General features: G+C 53.6%; 2 protein-coding genes across 2 annotated transcripts in view; one reads left to right on the top strand and one right to left on the bottom strand.

Annotated features, from left to right (window-relative positions):
* The window catches only part of TG (thyroglobulin), a 252,397-nt gene that overhangs the window by 210,201 nt on the left and 14,664 nt on the right, over positions 1–27,532 (top strand). Inside the window, exons 42-45 of the mRNA XM_047074206.1 lie at positions 4,143–4,307; positions 5,305–5,472; positions 20,351–20,532; positions 21,962–22,069. Of these exons, the coding sequence (XP_046930162.1) occupies positions 4,143–4,307; positions 5,305–5,472; positions 20,351–20,532; positions 21,962–22,069 (623 nt within the window). The remainder of the gene's footprint in view (positions 1–4,142; positions 4,308–5,304; positions 5,473–20,350; positions 20,533–21,961; positions 22,070–27,532) is intronic.
* Positions 1–27,532, bottom strand: part of SLA (Src like adaptor) — an 89,357-nt gene that overhangs the window by 55,205 nt on the left and 6,620 nt on the right. The window lies entirely within an intron of this gene.

Genomic DNA, 27,532 nt, shown 5'->3' on the forward strand with positions numbered 1-27,532 from the left:
ACTCATTGCCCTTTAATAGCTAGGTCAGACTTACATAAGCGTAGGCCCGGGGCCCAGAGGCCAAAGACTTTGCTGCCTCCAAACCCTACAAGGGCTCCTCCAGCCCTCACGGTGCTAACTGCACCATTCACCACGCGGAGGTCACCCACCATCTTCAGCCTGTCCTTAGTGACCCTTAAAGTGTGGCTTGTCATTCCCATTCAGATGAGGAAATCAAGGCCCCCAGATGCCAGTCATTTGCCCTGAGCCACTTCATCAGCAGGTACCAGGGCCGACGTGTGAACCTGATTTCTTCTGCCAGGTTCAGGCGGGACTGACGGCCTGGTCTGCGGACTCTAGGCAGGCCCGGGCCGTGTCCCTGGCTCTGTCCCCAAAGCCCTTGTTCTTTGTGCAGCTCTGCACGCCATGCCCTGCTCCAACCGGATGCTTTAAAGCAAGGGCTTAGCCGGCCGTTGACTTGCTTAACCAGTGATTTTCCATGAAGAAAGACATCTCCTTCACCAAGATCAATGAGGCCGACACACTCGAGGGAGAGGAAAGTTCTCTAAGCCATCACGCAGCATTGCTGTAACCCACGCCTCTAACCACTTCCTGGCAGTATCGGGGGCCCTGGCTTTTTATAGTTGCACACGGTGCTGAAAACATTCGAGGCCCCCACCCTGAGTTCTGTGTCCTCACGGCCTACCTGCAGGCAAAGCTGGGCTCAGCGGCCCCACCTCAGCAGCCAGCAGATTACCAGCTCAATGTGCAACTTAGAACACGGGACTGTGGGGCTCCTGGGTGGCTCAGTCGGTTGGGCATCTGATTTCGGCTCAGGTCACTATCTCACAGTTTGTGGGTTCGAGCCCTGTGTCGGGCTCTGTGCCGGGAGCTTGAAGCCTGCAGCCTGCTTTGGATTCTGTGTCGCCCCCTCTCTCTCTGCCCCGCCCCCACTCACACTCTGTCTCTCTCTCTGAAAGACAAATGAACATTAAAAAAAAAAAAAAAGAACATGGGTCTTTGACCTGTTATACCTTGAGCGCGCGTGTGTGTGTGTGTGTGTGTGTGTGTGTTCTCTTAAGACAAATCAGATCCGGTGGCTCTCCGAAAAGCTGGACCCCTCGTCGTTCAAGAGATAAACCCGTGGGCTAAGTCATCTGGACCCTTATGTATTATCACCGTGGTTGAGTTCTGGCTCTGGGCTGCCCGGTTGTTTGACTTTCATGGCTACTTATTCTCACCACGAGCTCAGGCGTTCGGACTCTGTGTGTCACCGATGCTGAAACTCAGAGCAAGCTGCTGGCTGGAGATCAGTGGTGCAGGAAGCTTGCTTTGTGTGTTTCGTAGCAAACCCCACTGATGACAAGAGCCTCTGAGCTTCCCTAAATGGGTTGAGGACAGAAAACCAATGCAGAGGACCCCTCCCTATCTTGAGTGCGGGGACCAAGCAGCCAGCCCCATTCTGAGTGACCCGGAGCTGTCCGAAAGGGCTCGCAGGGACCAGGGTACGTTGCTGCCGACAGGATCCACACCCTACAGGCTCTCGTCTCTCTGGGCTGGGGTTGAAATTGGCCTCACCCCTGACTCTGGTCACGAGGTTCCTCCTTGGTCTGGACAACTAGGTAAAGTAGTAATGTCTCCACCTTCCGTCAAGAAGCTGCCAGGTGTATGTGAAAGGCTGACCGGGTGGCTGGAGGCTTGGCCACGGAGCCTGACTGCCTGCATTTAGATTCCGCGTCCGTCTCCACCCAGTCCCGTGACCCTGACCAAGTCGTTTGCCTCTCTGCGTCCCGCGCCCCTCATCCATAAAAGGAGACGATAATATCATCCGCCTCATGCGATGGTTGTGAGGCACCAACTAATATGCGTAAAATGCTGAGGACACGCGAGGAACATTCCATCGCGCACGGGCACACACTCCACCAGGGTTCGCCCTTCTGATTCTTAGACATCTCACCCTCGGGGGGCGCACGTGGTGCCGATACCACCGCGGCCATGGTACTCGGGAGGGAGAGGTGCTGGGTGACTTGTGAAGTCACCATGTGGAGTTGGCAGCAGGCTGGGGACCGTGTTCAGCTGCGTCAGACCGCATTTGGCTTCTGAGACGCGGAGCCTCAACCCTCCTGGCGGCCAGAACCAGTCCCGGCCCCCGGCCCTCTCCCCGCCCTCTGGGTGTCTGCCCCACCCAGTGCTGCCCTCAGCTGCCAGCCCTACCCGCGGGATGGCCTGTCCTCATTGCCATGCCCATGCTCTGCCCATGACCTTCAGTCCTGACTGTGAGGCATAGAGACCCCTGGGACCTCCTGGGGGCGGTTCTGGAACACGCTCTGTTATTTCAGGAACTGTGTCCAGCAGGGATCTCCGGAGGATGGGTCTCCTCCCCTCTGGGCATCTCTCTATTGTCTGTTTTACACAAGGGCGAACAGCACCAATGACTCAGGTGCACACGGGCACCTTGCTGTCCAGCTTCCAGAAGGCCTTCCTCTGCACTACTTTATTCATCCTCTCAGAGACCCAGTGACAGCGGCGGCCTCGGTATACCCATTTCTGCATTTCTGCTGATTTTAGTTTCTGACGTTTTAGCCCAGGGTAGGGTCTAGAATGGAAACGTGTTCTGTGGAGTCAGCCAGATCAGTGTTGTCTTTACGTTGGAGTGAGAGGGTACGTATGGTTCGACTCAAGAACACAGCATCTTGTTCTGGATATAAAAACACGTGCAGCCTAATGTGGGGGGTGGGGGTTAGAGCACGGCCAAGGCGGGCTGCTTGGACTGGGGTCTTAGCTCTGCCGGTCACCGGCTGCGTGATGTTGGGCAAGATCCTGAACCTTTCTGTGCCTGGATTTCCCCCTCTCTGAGACAGAGGGGTAAATAACCTTTACCTCTGGGGCTTGTGGAGAGGATTTAATCAGTTAATATGTATGAAGTGCTCACAACTCTACCCGAAATTCAGCAAATACTTAGTAAACGTTAGCTATCTTATTAGTTTTCGTTGCCAAGCTCCCGGTTCCTGGTACATATTAGGTGCTCAGTGAATGAGAATTTCCCTTTCCTCTTGGAGCCTCAGTTTGCTAACCTGCAAAATGGGACTGCCAGTCGTGCCTACCTCGTATTAGTGTTGCAGAGGTTGCGTGAGACGGGCACACAGAGTTCCCAGGAGGGTTGGTACCTGGCAGGTGGCTGGGGGCACCCAGTACGTGGTACCGTCCGGCCCAGGCCCCTCAGTACAGAGCTGGGTCAGGGAACTGGAAACTCTCTGCCTGGGGTCCCGGAGCCTAACAAACTCTGGAGCCCAGCTGCCTGGATCCGCGGGCTGGCTCGGCCCCTGACAGCATTTGTGGCTTTAGACAAGTTCCTGAATTTCCCTGTTTCTCTGTTTTCATATCTGTGACAAGGGGGACAATAACAGCAGCTAACTTACTAGCTCTTGTGAGGATTCACGAGATAAAGCGGGGGAAGCTCTTAAGAATCGGAGTGCCCGACCGCAGACGAAGGGCCCTGGAGCTGCACCCCAGTCGAGGCACTCAGCCCACCTCTTCCGCCCTGGGCGGATGACCGGTCCCGCCAACAGTCCAGGCAGGGCGGATGGACCTCCTGCCATTGCCACCAGCCGTGTTCCTAGAAGGGAAATGTTCCCAGCAAGCCGGCATCTGACAGATTTGCACTAACTCTGCAGGCACGACTCACTTTTACAGTGACTCCGTTCCCATCACCTTCTAGGTGGGCATCTATTTCAAAGTCTAATTCCATCTTCACTGAGCCAGGAAACATGCTATTTAAGGAGACCTGGGAGGTGGGGCAGGGCGTGGCCCCACAGTTCTCTTCGCACAGGACAGTTCTGGTCCTTGTCCCTGTTCAACCACCATTGGCCCTTGGCCTTAATAGACAAATTTACTCAGTGGATCACTCTGTCCAGTGCCCGTACTTCACAGGTGAGGAAACTGAGGCCCGGAGAGACACTCATTCGTGATCACACAGCATGTTGATACGATATTGATCCGTCCTGACCTCCCAAATGCCTGTGGACATCCATGGGAAGGGTCCTGGGGCTTCCAAGTGTGGATGAAAGATACAGAGCCCTGATGTGGCCCTGAGGTCTCGGGCCGAGCTGGGGTGGGAAGGAGAACACCTAGACTACGTGTCCTGAGTCTGCCTTCTCTTCCAGGGTGGCTCCGCGTCCTCCCCAGCTGCTGTCATCAGCCAGGACAGGGCTCGGCAGCAGGCAGCTGCTTTGGCACAGGAGGTCGGCTGCCCCGCCTCGTCCATCCAAGACATGGTGTCCTGCCTCCGCCAGAAGCCTGCGAGCGTCCTTAATGACGCCCAGACCAAGGTGGGCACCCGCATGCACACTGGGGAGGGACACTCTCTAATCTTTTACAAGTGGAAAACCAGGCCTAGAAGGGACACCTGACCCACCCAAGGCCACGCGGTAGGTTGATGACCAGCCGGAACTGGAATGCACATTCCTGACCCCAGCACCGTGCCCGGGCCCAGTATGTGATGGGCCAAACATGGGCACGGAAGGTGGACAGAACTGGCTGCACGTTGGATTTAATCTGTAAGATATAAATACAAAATACAATAGGGGCCTGATACACTGGGAAGATAAAATGAAGTGACACGTGCGAAGGGTCTCACCTGTGCCGGGACCGTGGTGGCACTGTGGTCACAGCTGCAGTGGATCGGGGCCAGCCCATCCTCTTAGATAGGACAGCTGTGCGCTCCCCTTTCCAGACTCAGAAGACCCTGCTTCCAGCCCACAGTCTCGGGCTGTCCCTGACATTGATGAAGGGGATGGTAGCAGGAAGCTCTATTATCATCTCAGCCAAGGGCTTGATTCCTTCAGCTTTGGGCCCGGACCCACCAACCCGGAGCAGGTCTGACCCCCAGCTCCCCCGGGCGTGGGCTAGTGAGACAGTGGCTAGAGCTGATGAATTTCCCTTTTGGGTCCTGTCTCTGGCCACCGCCCGTCCCTCAGTCGGTGTCCTGCCTCCCTCACACACACCTACGGGCTCAGGCTTGCCCATTCCTCCCTGTGGATCCGTCCTCACCGCGGCACGGAAACCCTGGGCAGCTCTCTGCGGACCACCCATCGCTCAGAGCGATACTTGCCTTCCTGTTGCCTGTGGCCCAGCGTCCTTCCTACCTGTTGTTCTTGTCATTTTCCTCCGATTTCCCCACAAGGCCCCGGACGGATAGCCAGTGTCAGCATCCATTATGGTTAAAACCCGACCAAGTGAAGCAATGCAACTGATTCTTCTAGAACCATTTTTTAAAGAAAGGATAAAATCCATACACATAATGGCCTCCCTTTACACCCAATGTAGCTCCTGGCCGTGAGTGGCCCTTTCCACTACTGGGGTCCTGTGGTTGACGGCCAGTACCTCCGCGAGGCTCCAGCCAGGGCACTGCAGAGGTCTCCGCGGACGAAGGTCGATCTGCTAATTGGGAGTTCTCAAGATGACGGGCTCATCAACAGAGCAAAAGCCGTGAAGGTAGGCGGGGCAGAGCCTCAGAGGTCCCCTGAGGACTGTGCCCCAGTGACTCTGGTCCTTAAAGCCTGGCCGGGGGCCCGGAGTCATTGACTTACTTGCTCATTTACAAACCAATCGCTAAAAAACTGTTGTGGGCACAGGCTGCATAAGGACCGTGGGAGATGGTAGTGGGTGGAGTCGTTTTGGACCTAAGACACTTGCAAGGTTGTGAGCAACACAGACGTCTTCGCCTCCACAGCCACAAACCCCATCTGTGAGCAAATCGCCACGGGAAGCAGCGAGCAGAGGCTGACCGAGGAGCTTGTGAGCTTCGGGCTTCCAGGCTGTGGGTGCCCCTGCTCCATGAGGGTTGCTTGTCCCTCTGAGGGCTGGAGAAGGACAAAAGGGTGCCCTCTGCTATCCTGGCAAGGCAGCCCAAACACCATATGGGTTTTCTTACCTGGGGAAGCTGGGCGGGGTCGTACCCTGCACCTGGCAAAGGCCGGTTCGTATGGCTGCTTGGAGACACAGCAAAGCGAGAGACAGTTGTGAGGTCTTCTGTCCCTTTTTTTTTTTTAAGTTCATTTATTTATTTTGTGAGACAGAGAGAGAGAGTGTGAGCAGGGGAGGGGCAGAGAGAGAGGGAGAGAGAGAGAATCCCAAGTAAGCCCTGCACTGTCAGCACAGAGCCCGATGCGGGGCTCAAACTCACAAACCATGAGATCATGACCTGAGCCGAAACCAGGAGTCAGGCGCTTAACCCACTGAGCCACCCAGGCGCCCCAGTCTTCTGTCTCTTTGAAAACTTACTTCCCGCTCTGACCAGGTGCCCTCCCCACGAAGTGGCCGGCCCTGAAAGAGGCCGGGTAGGCTCTCCTCTGGCCGGCCTCGTCAAGCCACTCTTGACACACCCTTTAGGCTGCCAAGCCCGGGATGGTGACTGCCGAGTGCAAAAGAAACACAGTGAGAAGACGCACTCAACACGGGGCACTGTCTGGCTCCATTGAATATGAGGCGGCGTAACTGGAATTTAAAAAAAAAAAAAAAATCATTCATGCAGCCTAATGGCGTCCTGCATTGCCTCGGATTATTCTGTTCCCTCCGGTAATATGTCTCACTTAGGGGAATCTGTCTCACAGCAGTAAAAACACCACTCTGACCTGATATATACATACAAGAGTATTTATCAGGGCGTTAATTATTGTGGCGAAACGTTGGAAGCAACCCAAATGTGCATTAACGGAGCAATGGTGGCCTGAGTTGAGCTGCACACAAACTGTAAACTATGATGCGGGAGGTGGGAGGGACGGACCGGATACATCTCTGCTGACTTGAGGGGTACGTGTGATGTGCCGTTAAGTGGAAAACAAAACATATTGGGGAGCAACGTGAAATGAAGGTAGCGTCCGTATTTTTTTAAAACAGCCAGTCTGTACGCATCTGTAAATATGTAAATGCGCGTAGTTTTATATTTCTTCCTGAAAGGATTATAGGGTGGAAAGTTCTACCTACAGCAAGCACGAACATTGGCTATCTCAGAAGAGATGGCAGTGTGAACAAGAATATTATGAATTTAATATTACTTGGGGCCCCTGGGGGACTCAGTCGGTTCAGCGTCCGAGATTTCAGCTCAGGTCATGAGTTTGTCTCGTGGTTCGTGAGTTCAAGCCCACTTCGGGCTCTGTGCTGGCAGTGTGGAGGCTGCTTGGAATTCTCCTCTGCCTCTCTCTCTGCCCCTCCCCTGCTCTCTCTCTCTCTCTCTGTCTCAAAAGATATAAACATTAAAAAAATTTTAAATAATACTAATATTACTAAACACATATGCATATATTATATATATGCATACATGCTACATATAACATGAATAATATGTGTATATAGAGGTATGTGTGTAGATGGAGAGAGTAGTGTGTGTGTGTGTGTGTGTAGAACTTAGTCACTATTAGCTTCTGTCCAGTTGAGAAAGAACTTTTACATTTCTGATCCATTTCTGTGTGCATTTCTACATCTTTCTGCCGAGCACCCGCGTACAACACGGCCCTTATTTCAAGGGGCTGCAACTTAATTATTGAACCAGACTAACACTCAGGAAGCCCTGACAAGATGCCCCTTCTCCACCACTGGCCCCAGCCTTTCTTCTCTCAAGTTGTGGATCTTTGGATGACTTCTGATCTAGCCCCTCGTTAGTTCAAAAGTAGTAAGTGGAATCATTTTAGTAGAAATTATGCACAGGTGTGCTCCTGTACTAATATGCGGCATTGCTACAAAAGATTCGTGGAAACCTAACAAATTTAAAGCATGGGAAAGAAATGAGTGTTTTTAGATTCGTGCTGCCCCATTGGGGTGCACCGCGCTGGAGACGATGCCCTGTGGCATGGGCACAGTGGACAGAAATGGCCACTGGCCTGGCCCCTTTTCCATGCAACCCCTCATTTAATGTTGCCCTGCGGGGATGTGGGAATCTTTGTGCTGGAGAGACAATATGCACACAGCTCTGATTCTTTGGACTGCGTGCTGACAATTTATGCCAGCCATCTCTGACTTTAGAGAGGGGAACGGCTACTTTTATACTCCCAGGAGCCTGGGGATCACCCTAGATAGGGGGGTGCAGGTCCTGGGACCCCTCTACCCGGAGTGGAAAAGCCTCCACGACCTGGGGGCTGCGGGCTCTTACGAATTTGGGGCTGTGGTGGCCCAGAGGGCAGCCCTGATCTGTATTATCTGATTATGCCAGCCCATTGTAAGAGGGTTATGTGGCCACGTGGCCACCTTGGTCTTCCCTGGTCCTCTCTTGTAGCATGTTGGAGAGTTTCCCGGCTCTTTCCTGAAAATCTGAGCCCCCCACCCACCCAGCCAGGAGCCTGGATCCAGAGGGCTGGGGTCCCTCCTCAACAATGCGTTTTCCATCCTCTCATTGACTTTCCCTCTGAGGCTTTCAAGAAGATGTTTCCTGGGCGCACGCCCAAAGAAAGGTTGTGTCTGCTGACGGGAGCTCACGGCCCAGACCAGGACGTGGCTGGGAAAGTGTGCCCTCGAGCCCGGGCACCAGAACAGGGAAGGGGCTCCGAGGGCATGGCGGAGCAGCGGCCGGCCCTGTTCCACGGCTGTTATCCAAACCCCCGTCCTGGGCCAGTGCCGCCCTGGGCACATTTACTCCTGGTTAGAGCCTCCCTCTCTTACTTCCCTTCTCCCATCATTCTCCTCTGAACATGTGCTAGCACAGCCCCTGATCTTGTGATCTTGTGAGCCTGGTCCTGCCGGGAACCCATCCGGGTGCTGATGCGGGGAACCGAGAGGGAGCAGGACATAGTGACGGTCGGAGTTGAAGCTGGGGTCTCTCTTCCGATGCCATTACGTGCTGCTGTCTCCTGAACGTGTGCCTCCAGCCCTGCCTTACACCCCCAGCCTGGGCTTCTCCCTGGGGCCCTAGACTGGTTTGGCTCCCAGTCTATTTGCCATCGTCACTTACACGTCTTACAACTCCCAGCTCCTAACAGACCCAGAAGGAGCTGCCGACTCCCCTGCGTCCCGCCCCAACGTGCATGTTCTCCTGCTGAATTCATCTCACTGAACAGCGATCCTGCTTCTGTGTGCCGGGCTGCAGGCTAAAGGTCGCCTTCCCTCGGCTCTCCTCCACCCTGCCAGCATTCTGTCCGCAAATCGGGTTGGCTCTATCTTCCAAGTGCGTCCAGGATCCAGCCACCTCTCACTGTCTCTTCTGCCACCACCCTGAGCCATGCCACCAGCCTTCTCCAGGACTTTCGTAACAGCCCCCAACTGGCTCCCTGCACCCCCTGCGGTCTATGAGGACCACAGTGGCCAGAGCTATCCCTTCACACTAGGTCCGATCCTGCCACCCCCACCTCCTACTCAAAGCCCTCCGGTGGCCTCAGCTCCTGCAGAGGAAGTCAGAGTCCTTGAAAGACCACTACCCGATGCAGACCCCTATTCACTCTGTGACCCCACCTCCTGCTACCCGCCTTGCTCTCTCCACTTAATCCCAACTGACGGCTTTGGTGTTCCCCAGCTATGCCAAGCACGCTCCCATCTTAGTGTTTTGACACTGGCTGTTCCCTCTTCCAGAAGGTTCTCCAGATAACTCATCGCCTCACCTCCTTCAGGGTCTGCTTCTTCAGAGAACTTGCTTGACCCCTCAGGTGGAAAGGGCAGCCGTATCCCTAACATTCTCTCTCTCTTCCTTATCCTGCCCCCCCCGCCCCATCTTCCGCATTCACACGCCTTGACGTGTTAAATATTTGTTTATCTACTGTATATCTTCCTCAACTAGACTGCGAGGCCCACGAGCACTGAGACTTTATCTGTTTTGCTTTCTGCTTTATCTCCAGTGCCTAGGAAAGTGGTACACAGTAAGGGCTCACCGACTCTTGATTAGATCGAAAGGACACCAGTGGGGAGACCCCACTGTGTGCCAGAATCTAACCTAGGAGCCTTCAAGGAACTAGTTCATCCTCAAACAACCCTATGAAGCAGGGATTATCATCCATTATCTATTATTTATTCAGACAAGAAAGCGGCTCAGAGAGAGCAGAGCTCAAATCCAGATCTAACTCCAGAGTCGTCCTCTTCCTGTTCCGGCCGGGAAAAGCCGGGTCTTCCCTCCAAGGGCTTCTCACCGGCCGAGGGTGGTGGGTACCCGTGTGCACACAAACACAGCTGGCACCAGGGCTGTGAGGTGCAGACGGCTTTGCACTTTCACCTGCCCACGAACTGGTATTTAACACCATTTCGTCGAGGAAGCGGCTTCCAGAGATCATCACATGAGTCATGGGCAAAGCCGGGTCTCCACTGCAGATCCTTTGGCTCCCAATGGGGTGCTTTGCTCACCACCCCACGTGCGCTAAACCCAGGGACGGCGAGTGCATTGGCACCCCCTGTATACCCTCCCAGACACCATCGGAGCCCCGAGGAGTCCTCGGAAGCCTGGCCAACACGGGACTGACACTAGTGTGGACACACGAGTGGGAACCAGGCCACCAGCTGCCCTTTCTACACAGTATTGAAAACACCCTGCCCGTGAGCGCCCCTGTGTTGCCTTCCCTCGTGACCCTCATTCAGATTGGGTTTGTAGGTTTCTCCATTTCCCCCCCCCCCGAAGGTTCCATAGTACCTGGGACCAGCTATCCCAGGATGGCACATTCCAGAGGGCCTCAATCTCAGCGATTCCTTCTCCTGAATCCTTCCGAGTCAGCCCCGCTTCTCCCGCCCATCTGTGCTGAGAAGCAGAACGCTGCAGAAAACCACCACAGCCTAGAGCAGGTGTCCAGCGCATTTCCCCAACACAGAGATCCGTTTGTTTCTGTCGTGCGACACTCAGAGAGGTCACCTACTATGTGCCAGATGCTGTGCTGGGTATTTGGAGCATAAACACGCATTAAATCCCTGCCCTCAAGGAGCTCGCAGTCAGGTAAGGAGACAGAAAATGAGCAAAAGTGAATGATTAAAATACAGTTTGATACACACTCTGTGGAGAGGGGACGAGGGGGTTGCTGGACCCACAGTGGCATCTCCAGCAGGAGTATCACAATGACGAAGGAACTGACCAGGACCCCATCCCCCAGGCCAGCTGTCAGCGGGCGGGGGGAGCATCCTGGATGTCCACAGAATATAAGCAGGAGCATTTGGGTCCCCCAGAACCTGAGCCGCGGGTTCCCCATCTGTACAATTGGGAGATTATTACTCAAGACCCTCATTAAGTTGTTGAATGAAACCATATACGCAGCCGTGTCTGGCAAATAGTATGTGCTCAATAAACATTAGTTTTGCCCTGAATTCTTCAACTGTATTACCGTGATTAGTGCCCAAAGCTATTGTCCCCGATGCAGAGAATTATCCAGGGAAAGCAAGGATACAAAGGACGTACAGCCGCTGAATCACCTCGCCTGACCCAAGCCGGTTTTCCAAATCGTGGCAGACGCACACACGCGCTTTTTCCTTATGCCAACCCTGCATTCATACCATCCAGAGCCCAACCCACAAACACACACCGTCCGGCTTCCCAGGGGAAGTCACAGGAGTGGTAGGCGTCCCTCCCACCCCAAATGAGCCCCTGGACCCACCCATCACTTCAGCAGAGACCCACCAAATCCCGCAGACCAAGGAGGGTGGGTGGGCAGGGCTTCCAGCAAGTCTGTGTGAGAATCCTCACCCACCTACCACCCCAGGCCAGCTACGGTCCACACAGCGTCCCAGTGACACGAGCAAAGTTAACAACGTACCCGTGGAGCATCACGGCTGCCTGAGATTCCTGGAAAGGCTCCGCTCTCCGAGAATGATCTTATTTTCTGAAGTAGCAGCTTTCTGTTGAAATTCATCAGCCGCTGTGGTAGGGATTTTTCCCTTCTTTTCTCTCTCTTTCTCTCTCTGTGTCTCTCTCTAACTGGTGAAATTGACAGTCTGCCTACATTAACCGGGCATTAATTTGCATGATCAAAAGCAGATTTGTTCCAAGATGCACTGTTCTGCCTTCCCCTCCAAGCACAAGCATCTCCAAGGAAGGCGAGAAAAATCCGAAACAGCGCCGCCACCGTGCCCCGAGCTTGGGCAGGAGCTGGCCCCGTCCAGGAGCAGGTGGAGTGGGGGCCCTTCGGGGAGTGGGGAGGGGAAGGCAGCCCGTCTGAGAGTTGGAAGCAGCACCTGGCAGCCCGAGGCGCTGGCACCAGCCCCAGCACAGGAAAATCAAGCCTTTGGTGACAGATTATAGCAGGGGGAGCATTCAAGAGTCCCAGCGAGTGCACACCATTTCCAGTAAGAGGCCCTCGGGCAGGTGGGTGTTAGGGTCTGGACTCGGGCATGGCGGGGGCCCCGTGGAGAGCCCGCGACCTGGAATCAGAAAAATGGGTCTCGATTCTTGGTTGCGGTCATGCAATCCAGGCAAGTTGCTTAGCCAGCCTGAGCTGCGCTGTCTTTATCCTTCAGTGGGAGCAGTGAGAGCAGCCCTGCCTGCCTCCTGCAGTGCGATCAGGGGGGGCTTCTAGGCAGAGGAGACAGCTCCCAACACCAGGGAGCCCTGTTCGGGTCCTGGGCTCCGGACCGCCCTGCAGCACCGTAAGCCCTCCGCTGCGGTGCCGCAGCCCCCAGGCTCACACGGGGCGCCTTGTCTGAGTGTCCTGAAACCCTGCCAGGTGGGATTACCAGGCTCGGTTCAGAGAAAAGCTGGAGATCGGCGGGGTTGGCTTGTCCCCCATGAAAGAGTAAAAATACTTTATGATCGCATTAGTGAGGATGAACGTGAGCCATGCCGGATTCATTATTACAAATTCATTATTATTACATTTCTTTCTTTCTTCTGGTCTTAAACTGAAAGGAACATTTTTGTGTGTTTTTTTTCCGTAGGCCCCTAAAGTTACGGTGGGTGGGCCCTGGGCACTAGGCCTGCTCTGCCTGATGGAGAAGTTGGCTCCTTGTCCCTTAACATCCACAGCACGTGGAAGAGGCAGGAACGCCCCTGCGTGAATTCATGCACACGTCCAATGTATGCTTATTAAGGGGCTCTCTTCTAGGCCCTGGGGGAAAGGCGGCGTCACCCCAACAGGTAAAGCTCCCAGCTTGTAGAGTTCACATTCTGGGCAGAGGACACAGACAGTGATGGCTGAGCAAATACATTAAGAATTTCAGATCTTAAGGCGCCCGGGGTGGTTCAGTCGGTTGAGTGTCTGGCTCTTGGTTTCAACTCAGGTCATGATCCCAGGGTCGTGGGATTGAGCCCCACCTCAGGCTCCATGCTGAGTTGGAGCCTGCTTAAGGTTCTCTCTCTGTCTCCCTCTGCCCGTTTCCCCCACTCATGCTCTCTCTCTCTTTCTCTCTAAAATAAAAAAAAAATATATATGTATTTAAAAGAATTTCAGATCTTGAAAAGTGCTGAAGAGAGTAGAAACATGAATCCAAGGTACCTTGGCAGGGAGGACTGAGACCTGAATGACGAGACGGGGCCAGCTCTGGGGAGAGCTGGGAGAAGAGTTAGTGCAAAGGCCCTGTGGCAGAGATCTGGGGGACATAGAAGGCTGGAGGGCTAGGATCTCCCTCTGTGGATCACAGAGGGAGGGGCAGCAGCAGAAGTTGGACATGTTGGAGGTGACCCATTAGATGAGATCTTGTAGGCATCAGGAGAGTGATTCTGTTCTACTTTCAGTGGGCAGTCACTGGAAGGTTGTTTTTTTTCTAATTTTTATTTATCTTACAGAGAGAGAGAGAGAGAGAGAGAGAGAGAGAGTGAGCGGGGGAAGGGCAGAGAGAGAGAGGGAGACACAGAATCCGAAGCAGGCTGACAGCTCAGAGACAAATGTGGGGCTCAGACTTACGGACCACGAGATCATGACCTGAGCCAAAGTCGGACGCTCAACCCACGGAGCCACCCAGGCGCCCCTGGAACGTTTTAGGCTAGGGAGTGGTTATATTGATTTATTTTCTTTTAAAAGAACATCCTGGCAACTCTAATGAAAACGGACTATGGAGAGGTAACAAAGTAGAGACCCGATCGGCCTGGGTTAGGAAGTCCAGGAAGCAAGCTAATAAGTCAAATGGGAATGGTAGGCATGGCGACGATGAGAAATAACCAGGTTTGGGATAAACCTTGGATTGGCAGTTGGGCATACACGGTGGGAGTTCAGGCGAGAGGTCAGAGCTGTAGATACAGGTTTGGAAGGAAACCAGGAAAATTTGATGTCACAAAAGCCAAGAAAAGCATGTTCCTGAAAGGAAGGTCAAGGGTCGGATGTCATTGAGCGGAGGTCAGAGGTCAGGCTGCTGGACGGGACAGGACTTGGGTCCCCAGGGACATGGATGGGGGCCATCCCGGGGGGTGAGGGGAAGGGATTGCTGACTGCATCTGGGAGCGTGGCGGGTGAGGACGTGACCACGGTGCCTCCCACGCCTTCTGCACCAGGATGCAAACCCTTAACCAGTTTTCATGGGGTGGTTTGCTCACTGATGAGTCGCCTCCCCAGCTTTACCAGCTCTGTTGCGTGGCGAGAACCGTGCTGTGTTCATTTGGATCCTCTGCTGCTGGCCCAGGAGGCCTTGAATTTATATCCATTAAATGAGCAAAGGAATATCTGTCTCCATCTACCTCTGAGCTCTAGAGAATTCTGGGGAGGGGGGGCATCCATTAATTCATGCCTCTATCCCTGCAGACTTGCAAGAATCAGGTGACCTCTGACAGACTGCCTGTTTTTCCTTTGGAAATTCTATCCTGGGTCTCTTCTTCTCAAACCTATGATGCCATAACCATGCTGCATGACTCCAAGAGTAACCAGTGTACCAAAATTAATTAAGGACCCTCTGTGTACCCTTCTCCCCGAATCCCCACCTGCCACAGATAGTGTTGGTGTTTCTGCTCCAGGATGGGGTAGAAGCTGATGAGGGAATGAACAAAGATAGGGCAGGAGGAGTGGACAGGACAGTGGTTAAGACGTACTAGGATTGGGGTGCAGTAGCATGTTGGGGGAGGGGAGAGTAAGGGGGGGGCAGCTAGCGTGTCTCTTTTCAGCTGCTGCTCTTGGTGACTGAGGACAGAAAAAGCACAGGGAAAGGGTCTGGAGGTAAGGAAGAACATGTGTAGACAATGGAGTTAAACTGTGCTCACGCAGAGTTCCAGGGACCCGAGAGATTCCCAGGAGGTGGGAGATACTTGGATATGCGGGGCTGAAGTGCAGGCTGGAGAGAGAGTTAGGAACCATTAACCTACCGGTCATTATCAAAGCAAAGGGAAGAACCAGTGCTGCCTCTCAGCCTGCCTGGACGGAAGGGGAAGGGAAGAGGGCAGGGATGGCAGCTGGGGGACCTCAGCAAGTGGAAGTGGCAGGACAGCAGAAGTGTTCCAGAAAGGAGCCTGGAGCAGAGCGGTTTCCGGAAACGGAGATGGGAGGATCCCTGAGTGGAGGAGGGAAGAGAACCAGGACGGCGATGGTGAACGACGGCAGCGTTGGCCCGGGTGGGTCGAGGGGCACCATCGGTGGCCCTGGAGACGGTGGCCCGGTGGGGACAGGGCAGGAGCCAGATGGCTGTGGGGTAAGGACTAAAGGGACTCTCCTGCTGAGTGTGCGCCCCGGGGGCAGGGCATACAGACGGAGACCATCCTTGGCAGGGACGTCCGTCGGCATTTAGCCCTCGGTGGGGGTGGAGTCATGGAGAGTTACACCTTGAAGGTCCTACGAGAGGGGATTTGCCTGGTGACGCCACCGAAGAAGTGGAGGGGGGCATCCCGGGGGCCCTGGGCAGCGAGGCCCCAGCCCCAGAGGAAGGAGGTGTTGCCCGGTCCAAGAAGAGGGGCGGGATTCAGGGAGGGCTCCAGACGGCCATCTCTCTCCGCATCAGAGCCCCGGAGGGTATGGGGAGATCTCTGAAGATCACCATGGGGTTTGCAGCCGCATCAAGGGATTGGCGTGGCAGGAGAAGAGGCCAGTAGGAAGCGGTGGCTCGTGGGCTCCTGACTGGCCCAGAGAACAGGGGGCTCCGACTCAGAGGCCCCTGGCAGCTGGCTTGTTCTTCCTCTCCCGGACACGGACCCCCATCCCTGGCGGGCGGCACCTGCAAACCGCAACGGAGGGCCCTTCTCCCGGCCGCTCCTGAGGCAACAGCAGGTGGGGCCACACCAGCCACTCCACCCTCCATTCCCTCCCTCTGTCTCATCTCTGGTTCCCCTGCCCTCATCCACTGCACTGGCCACACTGGCCTCCGCTCCTGCCCGCTCGGCTGCTCACACCCTCACCCTCACCCTCACCTCCCCAAGTCTCGGCTCCGCTGGCCTGAGGCCCACCCCGATGATCCGATTTGCAATTTCAGCCCTCGCCGTCCGGGACCGCCACCCCCTTTCCTGCCCTGCTGGCCTCGTCTGTGTCATATCCTTTTCACCGCCGAACTTTCTAGATTACAAAACCTGTCATGTACCCATCAGGCTCTCCAGCTCAACTGGAAGCCCCCAGAGGGCAGAGAATTTATCTTGTGTTGCTCCCTGATGCATCCCAAACGCTCCTGGCAGGTGCAGGCACTGGGTAGAAATTTGTTGCAGGAATAGTGGATCGAAGGTAAAGGCCCTGCAGCAAAGCAGGTTGACGTCTGTCAACCCTGGGGTGAACATAAGGACATTTATTTTCAGTGACTTACTGGCTAGAGGAGAGAGAGAAGGGATATGTGCTGTCACCTGCGTGTCAGCCGCTTGGTAATCATTCATTCATTTGATTCTAGCATCAGCCCCAGGCCCAGAGAGGAATATTCACTGAGCAGATTTATTGACGGCAGGGAATCTTCCGAGGTCCACACCAGAGCCAGGTTCGAACCCGCGCCTCTCAAACACAGACCCCGTGCTCTGGGGGCTAGGCCACGAGGCATTCCGGACCCTGGGAGCCCTTCACGGTCTCAGAAGTTTCCTAACAGGCTGGAACTTTTCTGTAGGACATATTAACGGCAGTCCTTTCAACACACACACACACACACACACACACACACAGAGGACGATGAGCCAGCTCTTGATGGCCCTTAACAGGGCCCAGCAAACCCGCTTCGGAGGCGGATTGCGCCTGTAATTACAGCTTGTGCAAGTCGGTGCTGGGAGTCACGTGGTGGCCCCCATCCCTCCTGCTGACTCTCTAATTAAACTAGAAACAGCATCTGTGCTTCGGTCCCGGCCAAGAATGAAGAGATGTGGCTCTTGCTGGAAACGGGCCCCTTCGCAGTCCCGCGTGGTCCCAGGGGGCCGGGAGGCCACACGCCATCCGTCTGGAGAATATGACCGGCCAACAAGGCCACGCCCCGGCTAGTCTCAGCCGCCGGCTCAGATCCCCTGAAAATGTGAAAGCAATCACGGGTCTCCTGGGCGCACAAACCAGGCCCGTCCCTCCGGCTTCCTAGCTGGGGAGCTGTTTAGACTCTTGTATGTCAGAGGCACTTCTTCCAGCACTGCCAGGGCTTGGTGGTCTGCCACTCTTAAAAGCCGCCTCGTCGTGGAAATCGTTTCCGAAGAGCTCGTGAAGGGGCCGTGCCCTTTAGATGGGGCCAGTCATTCTGCAGCAGGGAAGAGGGGTTGCCGACGGGACTGGCATCGATGTAGCCTCTAAGACATGGGCATCCCTGACCCATCTGGGCGGGACGCAAGGATGAGTCTACAAAAATCTAGCAATAATAGCACACGCTATGCTGAGAAGTGTGGAGGTATCATCTCGTGTAACCGCATGACCGTTTCATGAAGAGGGTAATATCGCTGTGCCCACTTTGCAGAGGAGGAAACAAAGGCACGGGGAGATTAAGTAACTTGCCCAAGGTAAGACAGCTGATAAGTGGCAGGGCTAGCACCCAAGCTCAGGCCTCTCCAAGAATTTGAACCCAGGAGGTCGGACTCTGGTGTCTATTTGTAGCTTCGAGCCTGTATTATCTCCACAGAGGCCGGTATCTTCACGAACCATCTTTCCGACACGTTTACCGAGAACCCACAACTAGGTGCCATGCTGAACACTGTGGGCCCCTTGTGCTGCATGGTAGTTCTGGAGCAGCTGACAAGCAAACACTACCAGCATCCGGGGATTGAGCACAGCATCACGAGGGGGTGAAGAGCCCCTGCCCTAGCCTGGAAACAGGTCAATGATACTCCCCTCTGTTGACAGTGTACTCAGAACTGTGCTAAGCCGCCCTTTCTATGCATGTCGTGTTGCAATCTGGCAACGAACGATTCCACGCGATTTTCCAATGCACGTGGTGATTTTGATACGTCGGTGAAATACGCATGTAAAATGTTTGGCAATAATGGGAGATACGCGCGTGGGTACTGGTATTTCTGTCATAAAATACTCCAAAAACTCAGAAAAGGGCAGAGAATAATATAATGCAGTTTCTCCCCTGAACTGCTAGTAGGTTATGAAGTCAGTTAAAGAGATTGCAGGCAAGATTTTGAGCAGACTGGGTTAGACTAGAATAGAATGGAATGGAAACGATCAGGTCTGTCATATATGGTAAGAGCCAGGAGCATGAGGGTCCTTCATGAACAGTATTTCTGGCCTCTGTGTGTGTGTGTGTGTGTGTGTGTGTGTATGTGTTCTGGTGGATGAAATGTCTTTCTTACTATAGATCATGGTCAAAAATACTTGAGCGCCTGGGTGGCTTAGCTGGTTAAGCGTCCAACTCTTGATTTCAGCTCGGGTCCTGATCTCAGTCATGGGATTGAGCCCCGCGTCAGGCTCTGTGCTGAGTGGAACCTCCTTGGAATTCTCTCTCTCTCTCTGCCTGCCTCTCCCCTTCTCTCTCTCTCAAAATAAATAAATAAGTAAGTAAATATTTTTGAAAAAGACTTGAAAGTCATTGATATAATGAATACTCTTGTATTCTCTATTCATTAAAAAAATTTTTTTTAACATGTATTCATTTTTGAGAGACTGAGAGAGACAGAGCAGGAGTGGGGGAGGAGCAGAGAGAGAAGGAGACCCAGAATCCAAAGCAGGCTCCAGGCTCTGAGCTGTCAGCACAGAGCCCGACTCGGGGCCCTGAACTCACGAACTGCGAGATCATGACCTGAGCTGAAGTCAGATGCTTAACCGATGGAGCCACCTGGGCGCCCCTTCACTCTTCATTTTTAACAGATATTAATATTTTGCCATATCTGCTTCAGATCTTCTCCCAAGAACCACACATTATAGATAGAATTAAAAGGACGCTGTCTTTGAATGCCTCTCTGCTCTCTATCCCTCACCTCCCCTGAACGGATAGACATGGCCTTGATCAGTTGTTCCACTACTTGGTCTAGCCTCTTCCGGGTGAGCCAGGCTGAGGTCCGCCCCCCAGGATGGGCTGAAAGAATGTCTCAGACAGAAAGGGTTGCTTCCCCATCATGCCCACACCTCAAATTCTAATCACAGGTCCTGTACGCTTGGAAATGTTTACAAAAACAATTTAAACATACCAGGGCATCTCGATAAGCACAGTTCGCTGTTGATATAAGAGCCTAGAAATATGTAAACACACAGCGTAGGATTGCGCCGGGGCCGAGGGGTCTCAAGAGCTGCATCTCTGACACCCTGCCGCCCCTTGACTTCAGAAATGAGGAAACTGAGTCCCGGGGAGCAGGGAGATGGTCCTCCCAGACGGCCCTGATGCAGAGAGCAGGAATGTCTGGACAGGGAAGGAAGGAAGGAAGGGGGGAGGGAAGAAGGGAAGGAGGATGGGGGCAGGAAAGAGAGAGGAAAAGATACTCGGACAAGCCTCCCCAGAGAGCTGCGTGCCTGCCCCGACCACTCCGAGAAAACTAGCCCCTACCCCATCCCTCTCAACCTGCTGTTTCCCCTCGTGGCACCAGAACCCTGATAAACTAGAAGGATCTGCTTCTTTCCCGCCTCCGCCCACCAGGACGCCAGGCCCACGAGAACGGGGAGCTTCATCCGTGCGTCCACGGCTGTTCCCCAGGCCCGGCACGCAGCTGGGTCTGGAAGAAGAGGTTGTCGCTCTGCGTGAATGCGCAGAAAGCACTCCTCTGCTAACTGGTCACGTCACCGGATGAGGCTCACGTTAGCTCTCCTAGCAGAACGGATCACGAGCTGGCTGACGGAGTAAAAGGATGGAGGCCAGGGTGACCCATACCCGCTGGCCATAATGGCTCGCGTTTATGCGCACCCACTGGAGTACTTCACGCGTGTTCTCCGTTTTGGTTCATTGTGTCTGTCTGTTTCCAGGCCGGGAGAGGCGGGCACGGAGGGCCACGGCCGCCTGTTGGCGGTCACACAGCTAGAGCTGAGATTTGAACCCTGGCGGCCTGGCTCCAACGTGCCTGTGCTTCACACCATGGCCCAGAGAGAAATTTCTAGAAGAAGCTTTGCAGGATACTGACTCCAGACTTTCAGAATCTGATAGGGCGTTTTCTTTCTTTTCTCTTTCTCTTTTTTTAAATTTTTTTTTTCTTAAGCAATTTGAGGAAAGTCAAGGCCGGACCAGTAGCAAAACAGCCTTTTACCAGGCACTGCAGAATTCGCTGGGCGGTGAGGACGCGGACGCCGGGGTCCGGGCGGCTGCAACATGGTACTATTCCCTGGAGCACTCCACTGATGACTATGCCTCCTTCTCCCGAGCCCTGGAGAACGCCACCCGGTAAGCCCGAGGGGACACGGGCTCCTGCCGTCACATTGGTGCCGGTCTCGGTGACGCTCAGGTCACGGATGAGCACTGGACTGTGCCGGGAAGGGACGGCCTCAAGGGTGTTGCTACCCCCTGGCCGGCTAGGTCTCCCCATCTGGGAGTCTGTGGTTTCCAATCTCAGAGTCACTAGCTCAGAATAAAACGTGGCCCCGCCCACTGGGAATCTGGGAACCAGAAAGGCTTTAATTTTCCCTCCAGCAGAGAGCTCAGTTTTCAACCCTGCAGCCAGCAGCTATTTCTGCAGGCCCAGCCCCAGACTGAACTCTAAGAGCTCAACGATGTCCAAGTTCTGGACCCTTGTTGGCTCCTAACCCCGTCAGGACTGGCTCTGATCTGGGTTATTGAGAGAGCTCAAGCAGGACTGGAGTTTAGAAACCCTCGCTTTCGCTCCGACTTTGCCTCTGATGGGCTTTGAAGACATCTGTGCCCCGGGGCAAGAGCTGAGGTGTGAGGCAGGGCTGGTAACCGAGGAGGGTTTCACCAAGGGAATCCAGCCCCCCCACCCCAGCTCAGGCCCTCATTGCCTCCCAGCCAGGCTCAGACAGTGGCCTCCCTGCCTGCCCTCGTCAGTGTCCCCTCCACCGGTGTGAGCTGTGACTCTTTCCCGTAGGCCTGATTCCTGGTCCTGCTCACTACCCCTCTTCTTCAGGAGATGAAGCATGGCTGCCCCATGTGCCCTTCCACACCCCAGTGACCCCACCCCACCGTAGAGCTTTCCTATAAACACTCTGGCTGCCTCCAGACTCCACAAAGGAGTTCATCTCAACAGCCAGAAAAAGGGGGAGACGAACCCTCTTCACTGAGGGACTTTCATGACTGTTACCAGCCTCAGTTGTCACAAAGTCCCTGCAGGATGGGTCCCCTAGGCCCCATTTCTCAGCTGAAGATATGGCGGGTCAAGAAGATGCCGGGGCCGCTGACGGGGATTCAGAGCCTGGTGGACCCAAGGCCGCCCCAGGTCTGTGGGGTTCTGACCAGGCCCGCCCCCTCTACAGCACGGTGCTTGAGTACCGGCCCACGCACGACCCCACCGTTGTAAGCTGGTGCTTCTGAAACATCTTTCCATCAGCCCCCAGAACGGGAGCAAACGTGAAGCTTGGGGAACCTAGAACAGCGTTCTCAACCTCCTGACGGTTGGCATTAGGAGCTGGGTGATTCCTTGCTCTGGGGTCCGTCCCGGGCATTGTGGGATACTTAGCCACCTTCCCGGCCCTTCCCTGCCGGATGCCAGTAAGAACCTTTTCATCTCCAGCTGTGACAACCACAACTGTCTCCCAAACATTGTCAAATGTCTCCTGGGCATTGGGGGTGTCTTCAGTTACGCTGGGTATATAGAGCCGCTACATATAACAAAGCTCCCTCCTCTGCCTCATTTGCCCAGGGACTACTTCATCACCTGTCCTGTGATCGACATGGCCAGGCACTGGGCCAGGAGAGCCCGAGGAAACGTCTTCATGTACCACGCTCCCAAAAGCTATGGCCACAACAGGTAAGGTTCACCGGCCGGCACCCGCTCTGTGGCTGCGCAGGGAGTCTGGTAGGGCTCCAGGCCCATTGTGTGACCCACAGGGGAGACTGAGGTGCAAGTCGTGGCTCTGTGACATCAGCCATGTCGTTTAGCGTCTGAAAAATGAGTGTATTAGTAATGGCCACGTCCTCTCACAGTATTGTTGGAAGGGTGAACAAAATAACAGATATAAGAGGCCCTTTGGAATTCCAACATTAGCTGTTGATGGGTTGACCTGGTTTGGGGGAGGAGGCTTTATCAACCCTACACACTTAGGCCTCTGAAACCAGAGCACTCACTTTCACTTAAGAAAATGGTTTCCTCCATTTTTTTGTGCACAACAAAAGGAAAGTCCTGTTTGCCTCTAATCTGTACGCCATTCCTACTCTCAAAATATACTTCATATATTTCAGTGTACTTTATAATGAAAGTCTCAGGTGCAACAAAATAATCCCCATGGAAAAAGGAAATGATAAGCGAGTGAAAGCCCATGATAAGTGAAGGGGCAACCAGTGGGCACAGAATATAGCCCTGCCTGTTCCAGAAGCCAAGGACAAGATTTAAAAAGAAAGAACAGGGGCGCCTGCATGGCTCAGTCGGTTAAGTGTCTGCTTCTTGATCTTGGCTCAGGTCATGATCTCACGGTTCGGGAGATCGAGCCCCATGTTGGGCTCTGTGCTGGGCCAGCCGTCCAGGTTGAGCATTTGCAGATAGCAGAAGCTCATGGGGTCGGGTCTCCCAAAGATGCCAGAGTCGTTTTATTTTTTCTGAGAGTGGAAGCCGGGCCTGCCGTGTGGGGCGAGGACATCGATCGCCCACATCAGTGGTCTGTTTTGCAGGCAACAGGAAGATGGGGTGTAAGAAGGCCAACTTTAGAGCTGGGGCTCCTGCCCCACCACTCGTCAGCTGCAAGCTGGGCAGCATCCTTTGCCTTTCTGGTCCTCAGTGTCCTCATCTGCTAAATGAGGCTAATGGTTTCCCCTTACAGGGTTGGCATTCACAATATCTGGGATATAAATTATCTGGCCAAGTCAGGCCATGTATTCCTTGGCAATGACACCAAGGGAACTCTTAACAAACATACACAACTTCTCATTGTAATTGGCAACATCCTTCTAATGGGCTGAATGTGGCCACCGAGAGATGCCAGGTCCCAACCCCGGGGACCTGTAAATGTTGCCTCATAAGGAAAAAGGGGCTTTGCAGATGCGATTACGTTAAAGACCTTGACCCGGGAAAATGATCCTGGATTATCCTGGTGGGTCCTAGCTGTGATCACAAATGTGACTACGAGAGAGGGGCTCGGGAAGGTACACAGAAGAGAGGGAGGCAGTGTGACCGTGGAGGCAGAAATTGGAGTGAAGCACCCATAAGCTAAGAAACACCAGCCAAGAATCCATGAAACTCCACCAGATTCCAGGCAAGAATCCACAAGAGCTGCGGGAGCAAGAAATGGCTTCTCCCCAAGAGCCTCCAGGGGAAGCATGTTGACACCTTGATTTCGGCTTCATGAAACTGATTTGGGGCCTCTGGCCCCCAGAACTGTGAGACAGTGAACGTCTGTTGTTTTCAGCCACCATGTCTATGCTGGGTTGTTACAACAGCCATAGGGAACCGATACCGTCCCCCAGACATTCTAGTTTCCCAAAGCACCCATTGTTTGCCTGGTTCCCCCATAGATTATTCAGTTTATATAACACTTCACAAAAGCATCCAGAATCCTAGTGAGGTTGGCAGGGTTGAAATGGCCATTGCTCTTCTACAGATGAAGAGTCTGAGGTTCAAGGAGTTTCATGTGATCTCCCCAAGGACCAGCAGTGGTTGGTTGTAGGGCATTGGCTTACCCATAACTTCTCTGAGACCCTGAACTCTCTTTCCACTAAACCGTGCGGACTTTCAGTTTCTCTGCTTAGAACTGTTTATGATTCCAACCCCTATCTCTACTTCCTAGATTCCAGCAGCTGTCCCCACGTGGTAGGAAGGAAAGTAAATGGCAGGCTCCTCTGGTGAGGAGGCATTCGGAAGAAGGAACGATGAAGAGAGAGATGGTTTGGGTGGGGATGAAAGTTCCCCTCGTCACCCAGCGGTCACTCATGGCCGGGAGTTGTTTGTAGAATAAGCCTCGATGTGTCTCCCAAATGCCAGGGATCTCGGGATTCGCACCCAGTACAGGAGTCTGGTTCTCTGCCGTCCACCCTTTTAAGGCACAGGTTACAAGAGAAGACATGATGCTCCCGCAGCAAGCCCATCAGAAGCCTTAAAAGTGTGCACACGCCTTTGGGCTCCGAAATTTACGGTGGCAAACCTAGGAAGGCATCTGCTCCGTGAGGGCAAGATCAGTCAAGACAAAAAGGATCCGTGTGATTCGGGCCAGGGGTGATTCGACCCTACCCCTGTTAGTCTCCTACCAGCCATAGCCAAGGTAGCCTATTCTGGTAACCTCAGGCATTTCTTGGCTTGTAGACGGCCATCTTCCCGCCGTGTGTCTGTGTCCAAATTCCCCCTTTTTATAACAACACCAGTCATATTAGACGGAAGCCCACCCCGTGTCCTCATTTTAACTCCGTTATCTCCGTAAAGACCCTATTTTTAACGAAGGCCATATTCTGAGGTCCTAAGATTAGGGCTCCAACATATCTTTTTTTTTTTTTTAATTCTTTCTAATGTGTACTTATTTTTTAGAGAGACAGAGTGCAAGCGGGGGAGGGACAGACAGAGAGGGAGACACAGAATCCGAAGCAGGCTCCAGGCGCCGAGCTGCCAGCACAGAACCCGACACGGGGCTCGAACTCACGGACCGTGAGATCATGACCTGAGCCGAAGTCGGACGCCCAACCGACTCAGCCACCCAGGCGCCCCTAACGTATCTTTTGTAAGGGGCACAATTCAACCCAGAGCACCACTCTTCTCTCTAAAGTAACAGCCCTGCTCACGAGGCCCCTGGGTAGCAAGGGCCCAGAGCGGTCTGTTCCAGACCTGAGAACAACACAGTCCTTGCAGGAGGGTTCCTTGAACAGACTCTGAATCACATGCCCCTCCGGGGATCCACGGACAGGGCTCCACTGTGCTGACCCAAAGACCCCCACCCCCCGCCCCAGTGAAAGGAGGCCATGCTCGTGAGCCAGACCCTCATGAAGCACCTCCTGGGTCCTCACAGTCGCTCTGCCTCAGACCCCAGGGACCCTCCTGCCACAGAGTAGTGGGTGCTTAGGAAATCATGTTGGAGCTGATCCAACTACCTCATTTGACAGGTGGGGAATGAGTCCTTTCCACTCTGGTCCATAGGCTGTTGGGGGCTCAGTTTCGTCATCTGCAAAATGGGAACAAGGAGGGGAGAGAGGTCAGGAGCACTTGACTCCACACTGGGCTCTATGGAGCCCTGGCTTCAGGGCCCTGGAAGGAGGAGAACAACATTCTCTATACCTTGTAGACTGAGCTGTGAGTAAAGCATCGAGTTTATGCAGTTTAGAGAGGCATGAAACCCACTGGGCTCAGTCACCCGTAAGTGACTTCCGCTCTCACATGCTACCATTTGGGAGGAAAGAGACACTCAGAGCCACTAAAACATTTCACAGAGAGAGCTATTGCAATGTGTACAGAGGCAGAAAGTGTCCTGGTGACATCAGGCTCTCTGGGCCACCTGACTTGGTTAGAAGCCCAACGCAAGTCACTTAATCTCCTTGGTGACTCAGTTTCTTCACCTGAGAAATGGGAATGATCATGGGACCTGCTTCGGAGGGTTACTGTGATCATTAATTTGCACGGAGAATGAGTCAGACGGTAAGTGCTGAGGGTGTTCTATTATTCACACCCATCAGAGAGTGTCCTTGACAACTGTCTGGGTCTGTGTGATCTCTCCCACCACGGTCACGGGATGGCTCATCGTAGATGCTTAAATCAATGAATGAATCACCGAAACTAGCCCATTTAATCATTGGCAAGTTTCTCCTTTTTGCCTGAAAAGACATCTCTCTCATTCTGCCCTGGAGCTGTCACACCCCTCATTTATTTCTGGCTCAAACCTACAGACTTAAAATATATGTGCTGCCGTGCATTTTCAGCCATCTGTCTTGTACCTCCATTTCTGTGAGCATATATTAGCTTTCCTGGCGTAGCGAGCACACAAAACGCAATAAATTACCACTTTCTTAAGACTCTCGCTAATTGATCACAGCCTGGCATGGTTCTTTAACTGCCCCTGGATTATAGATGAGCTTTTCGGCCCTGAAATTGAGGGCCAAGCTCTGGGAGGAAGGTGTAGTGGATGGGGGAGGGGACAAAGAAACCAAAATGTATCTTGTGAGATGAAGGTTCCATTTTAAGATTCAGACCGAAAGAATCACAGAATCCGGAAGATGATTTCATCTGTGTCCTTCATTTTATAGATAAAGAGACAAAAGCCCAAGGTAAGGAATTAGGTCCCAGCCCCAGGGCCAATCAGTAGCAACCTGGACCCAGACCCTGTCTCCTGCCCGCTCTCCAGTTTTGTTTTGTTTTGTTTTTTTCAATCGTACCCTTCAACCCAAAGCCTCTTGAGTATCTGCCATGGCTAAATCCACTTACTAGCTGTGTGGCTTTGAGCAAGTTGCTTAACCTCTCTGACCCTCTATGCGTCTTCACCGATATACAGGGAAAGCAAAGTACCTGTCCCACAGCGTGGCTCAAAGGGTTTAGGGGAACAGTGCCTGGATCTGAGATGTGTGTGTGTGTGTGTGTGTGTGTGTGTGTGTGTGTGTGTGTAGTTATGTGGTTGTGTGTATGTATGCATGTAACACCTGGAGGTTTTGATTTCCAAGTCTGTTAACATGAAGAGGAAACATACCAGCTCTGCTCACTGGGGAGATTTGAGGCCAGTCTCCTCTGTATCTGTAGCTGTCTGTTTCAGGAAGAGGGATTTTCAATGATGACTCTAATCCAGGGTGTCTCAACTTGGCACCATTGACATTTCAGGCCGGATAATTCCTTGTGGTGACAGGCTGTCCTGTACCTTGTATATCCCCAGCCTCCCTCACTCAATACCAGAAGCACCTCCATGGTTGGGACAACCAAAAACGTCTCCAGACATTGGCCAGGGTCCCCTGGGGGAGGGGGCAAAATCACCCTCTGCTGAGAACCACTGTTGGACTCCACTAAAACGGGGGTTATTACTAACAGCACCTGAAGGGAAGAGTCAATCCCTTCCCCAGACTTGTCCTTGATCGACGCAGGACCCCTCTGCCCACAGACACTGCCCCAGTGGAGCCCGTTGAGGCAGACCATGGGTGCACCATGGGAACAGAGCATGGCTGGTGTTTCTGTTACCAAGGTGACCCGAAAGGCTGACAAGCCTCTTTCCCATATTCACGCCAGCAGGGCCGTGGCCTGCCGTCCCCCCCAAGTTGGAGGTGCAGGACGATCCCTAGAAGGGCTTGCCCAGCTCTGTCTCTAGGTGCCACTTCCTGAACT

Source organism: Lynx rufus, unplaced genomic scaffold (genome assembly GCF_022079265.1).
Source record: "Lynx rufus isolate CCGP_SWC_20201006 ecotype Redwood Valley unplaced genomic scaffold, mLynRuf1.p SCAF_12, whole genome shotgun sequence".
Lineage (NCBI taxonomy): Eukaryota > Metazoa > Chordata > Mammalia > Carnivora > Felidae > Lynx > Lynx rufus.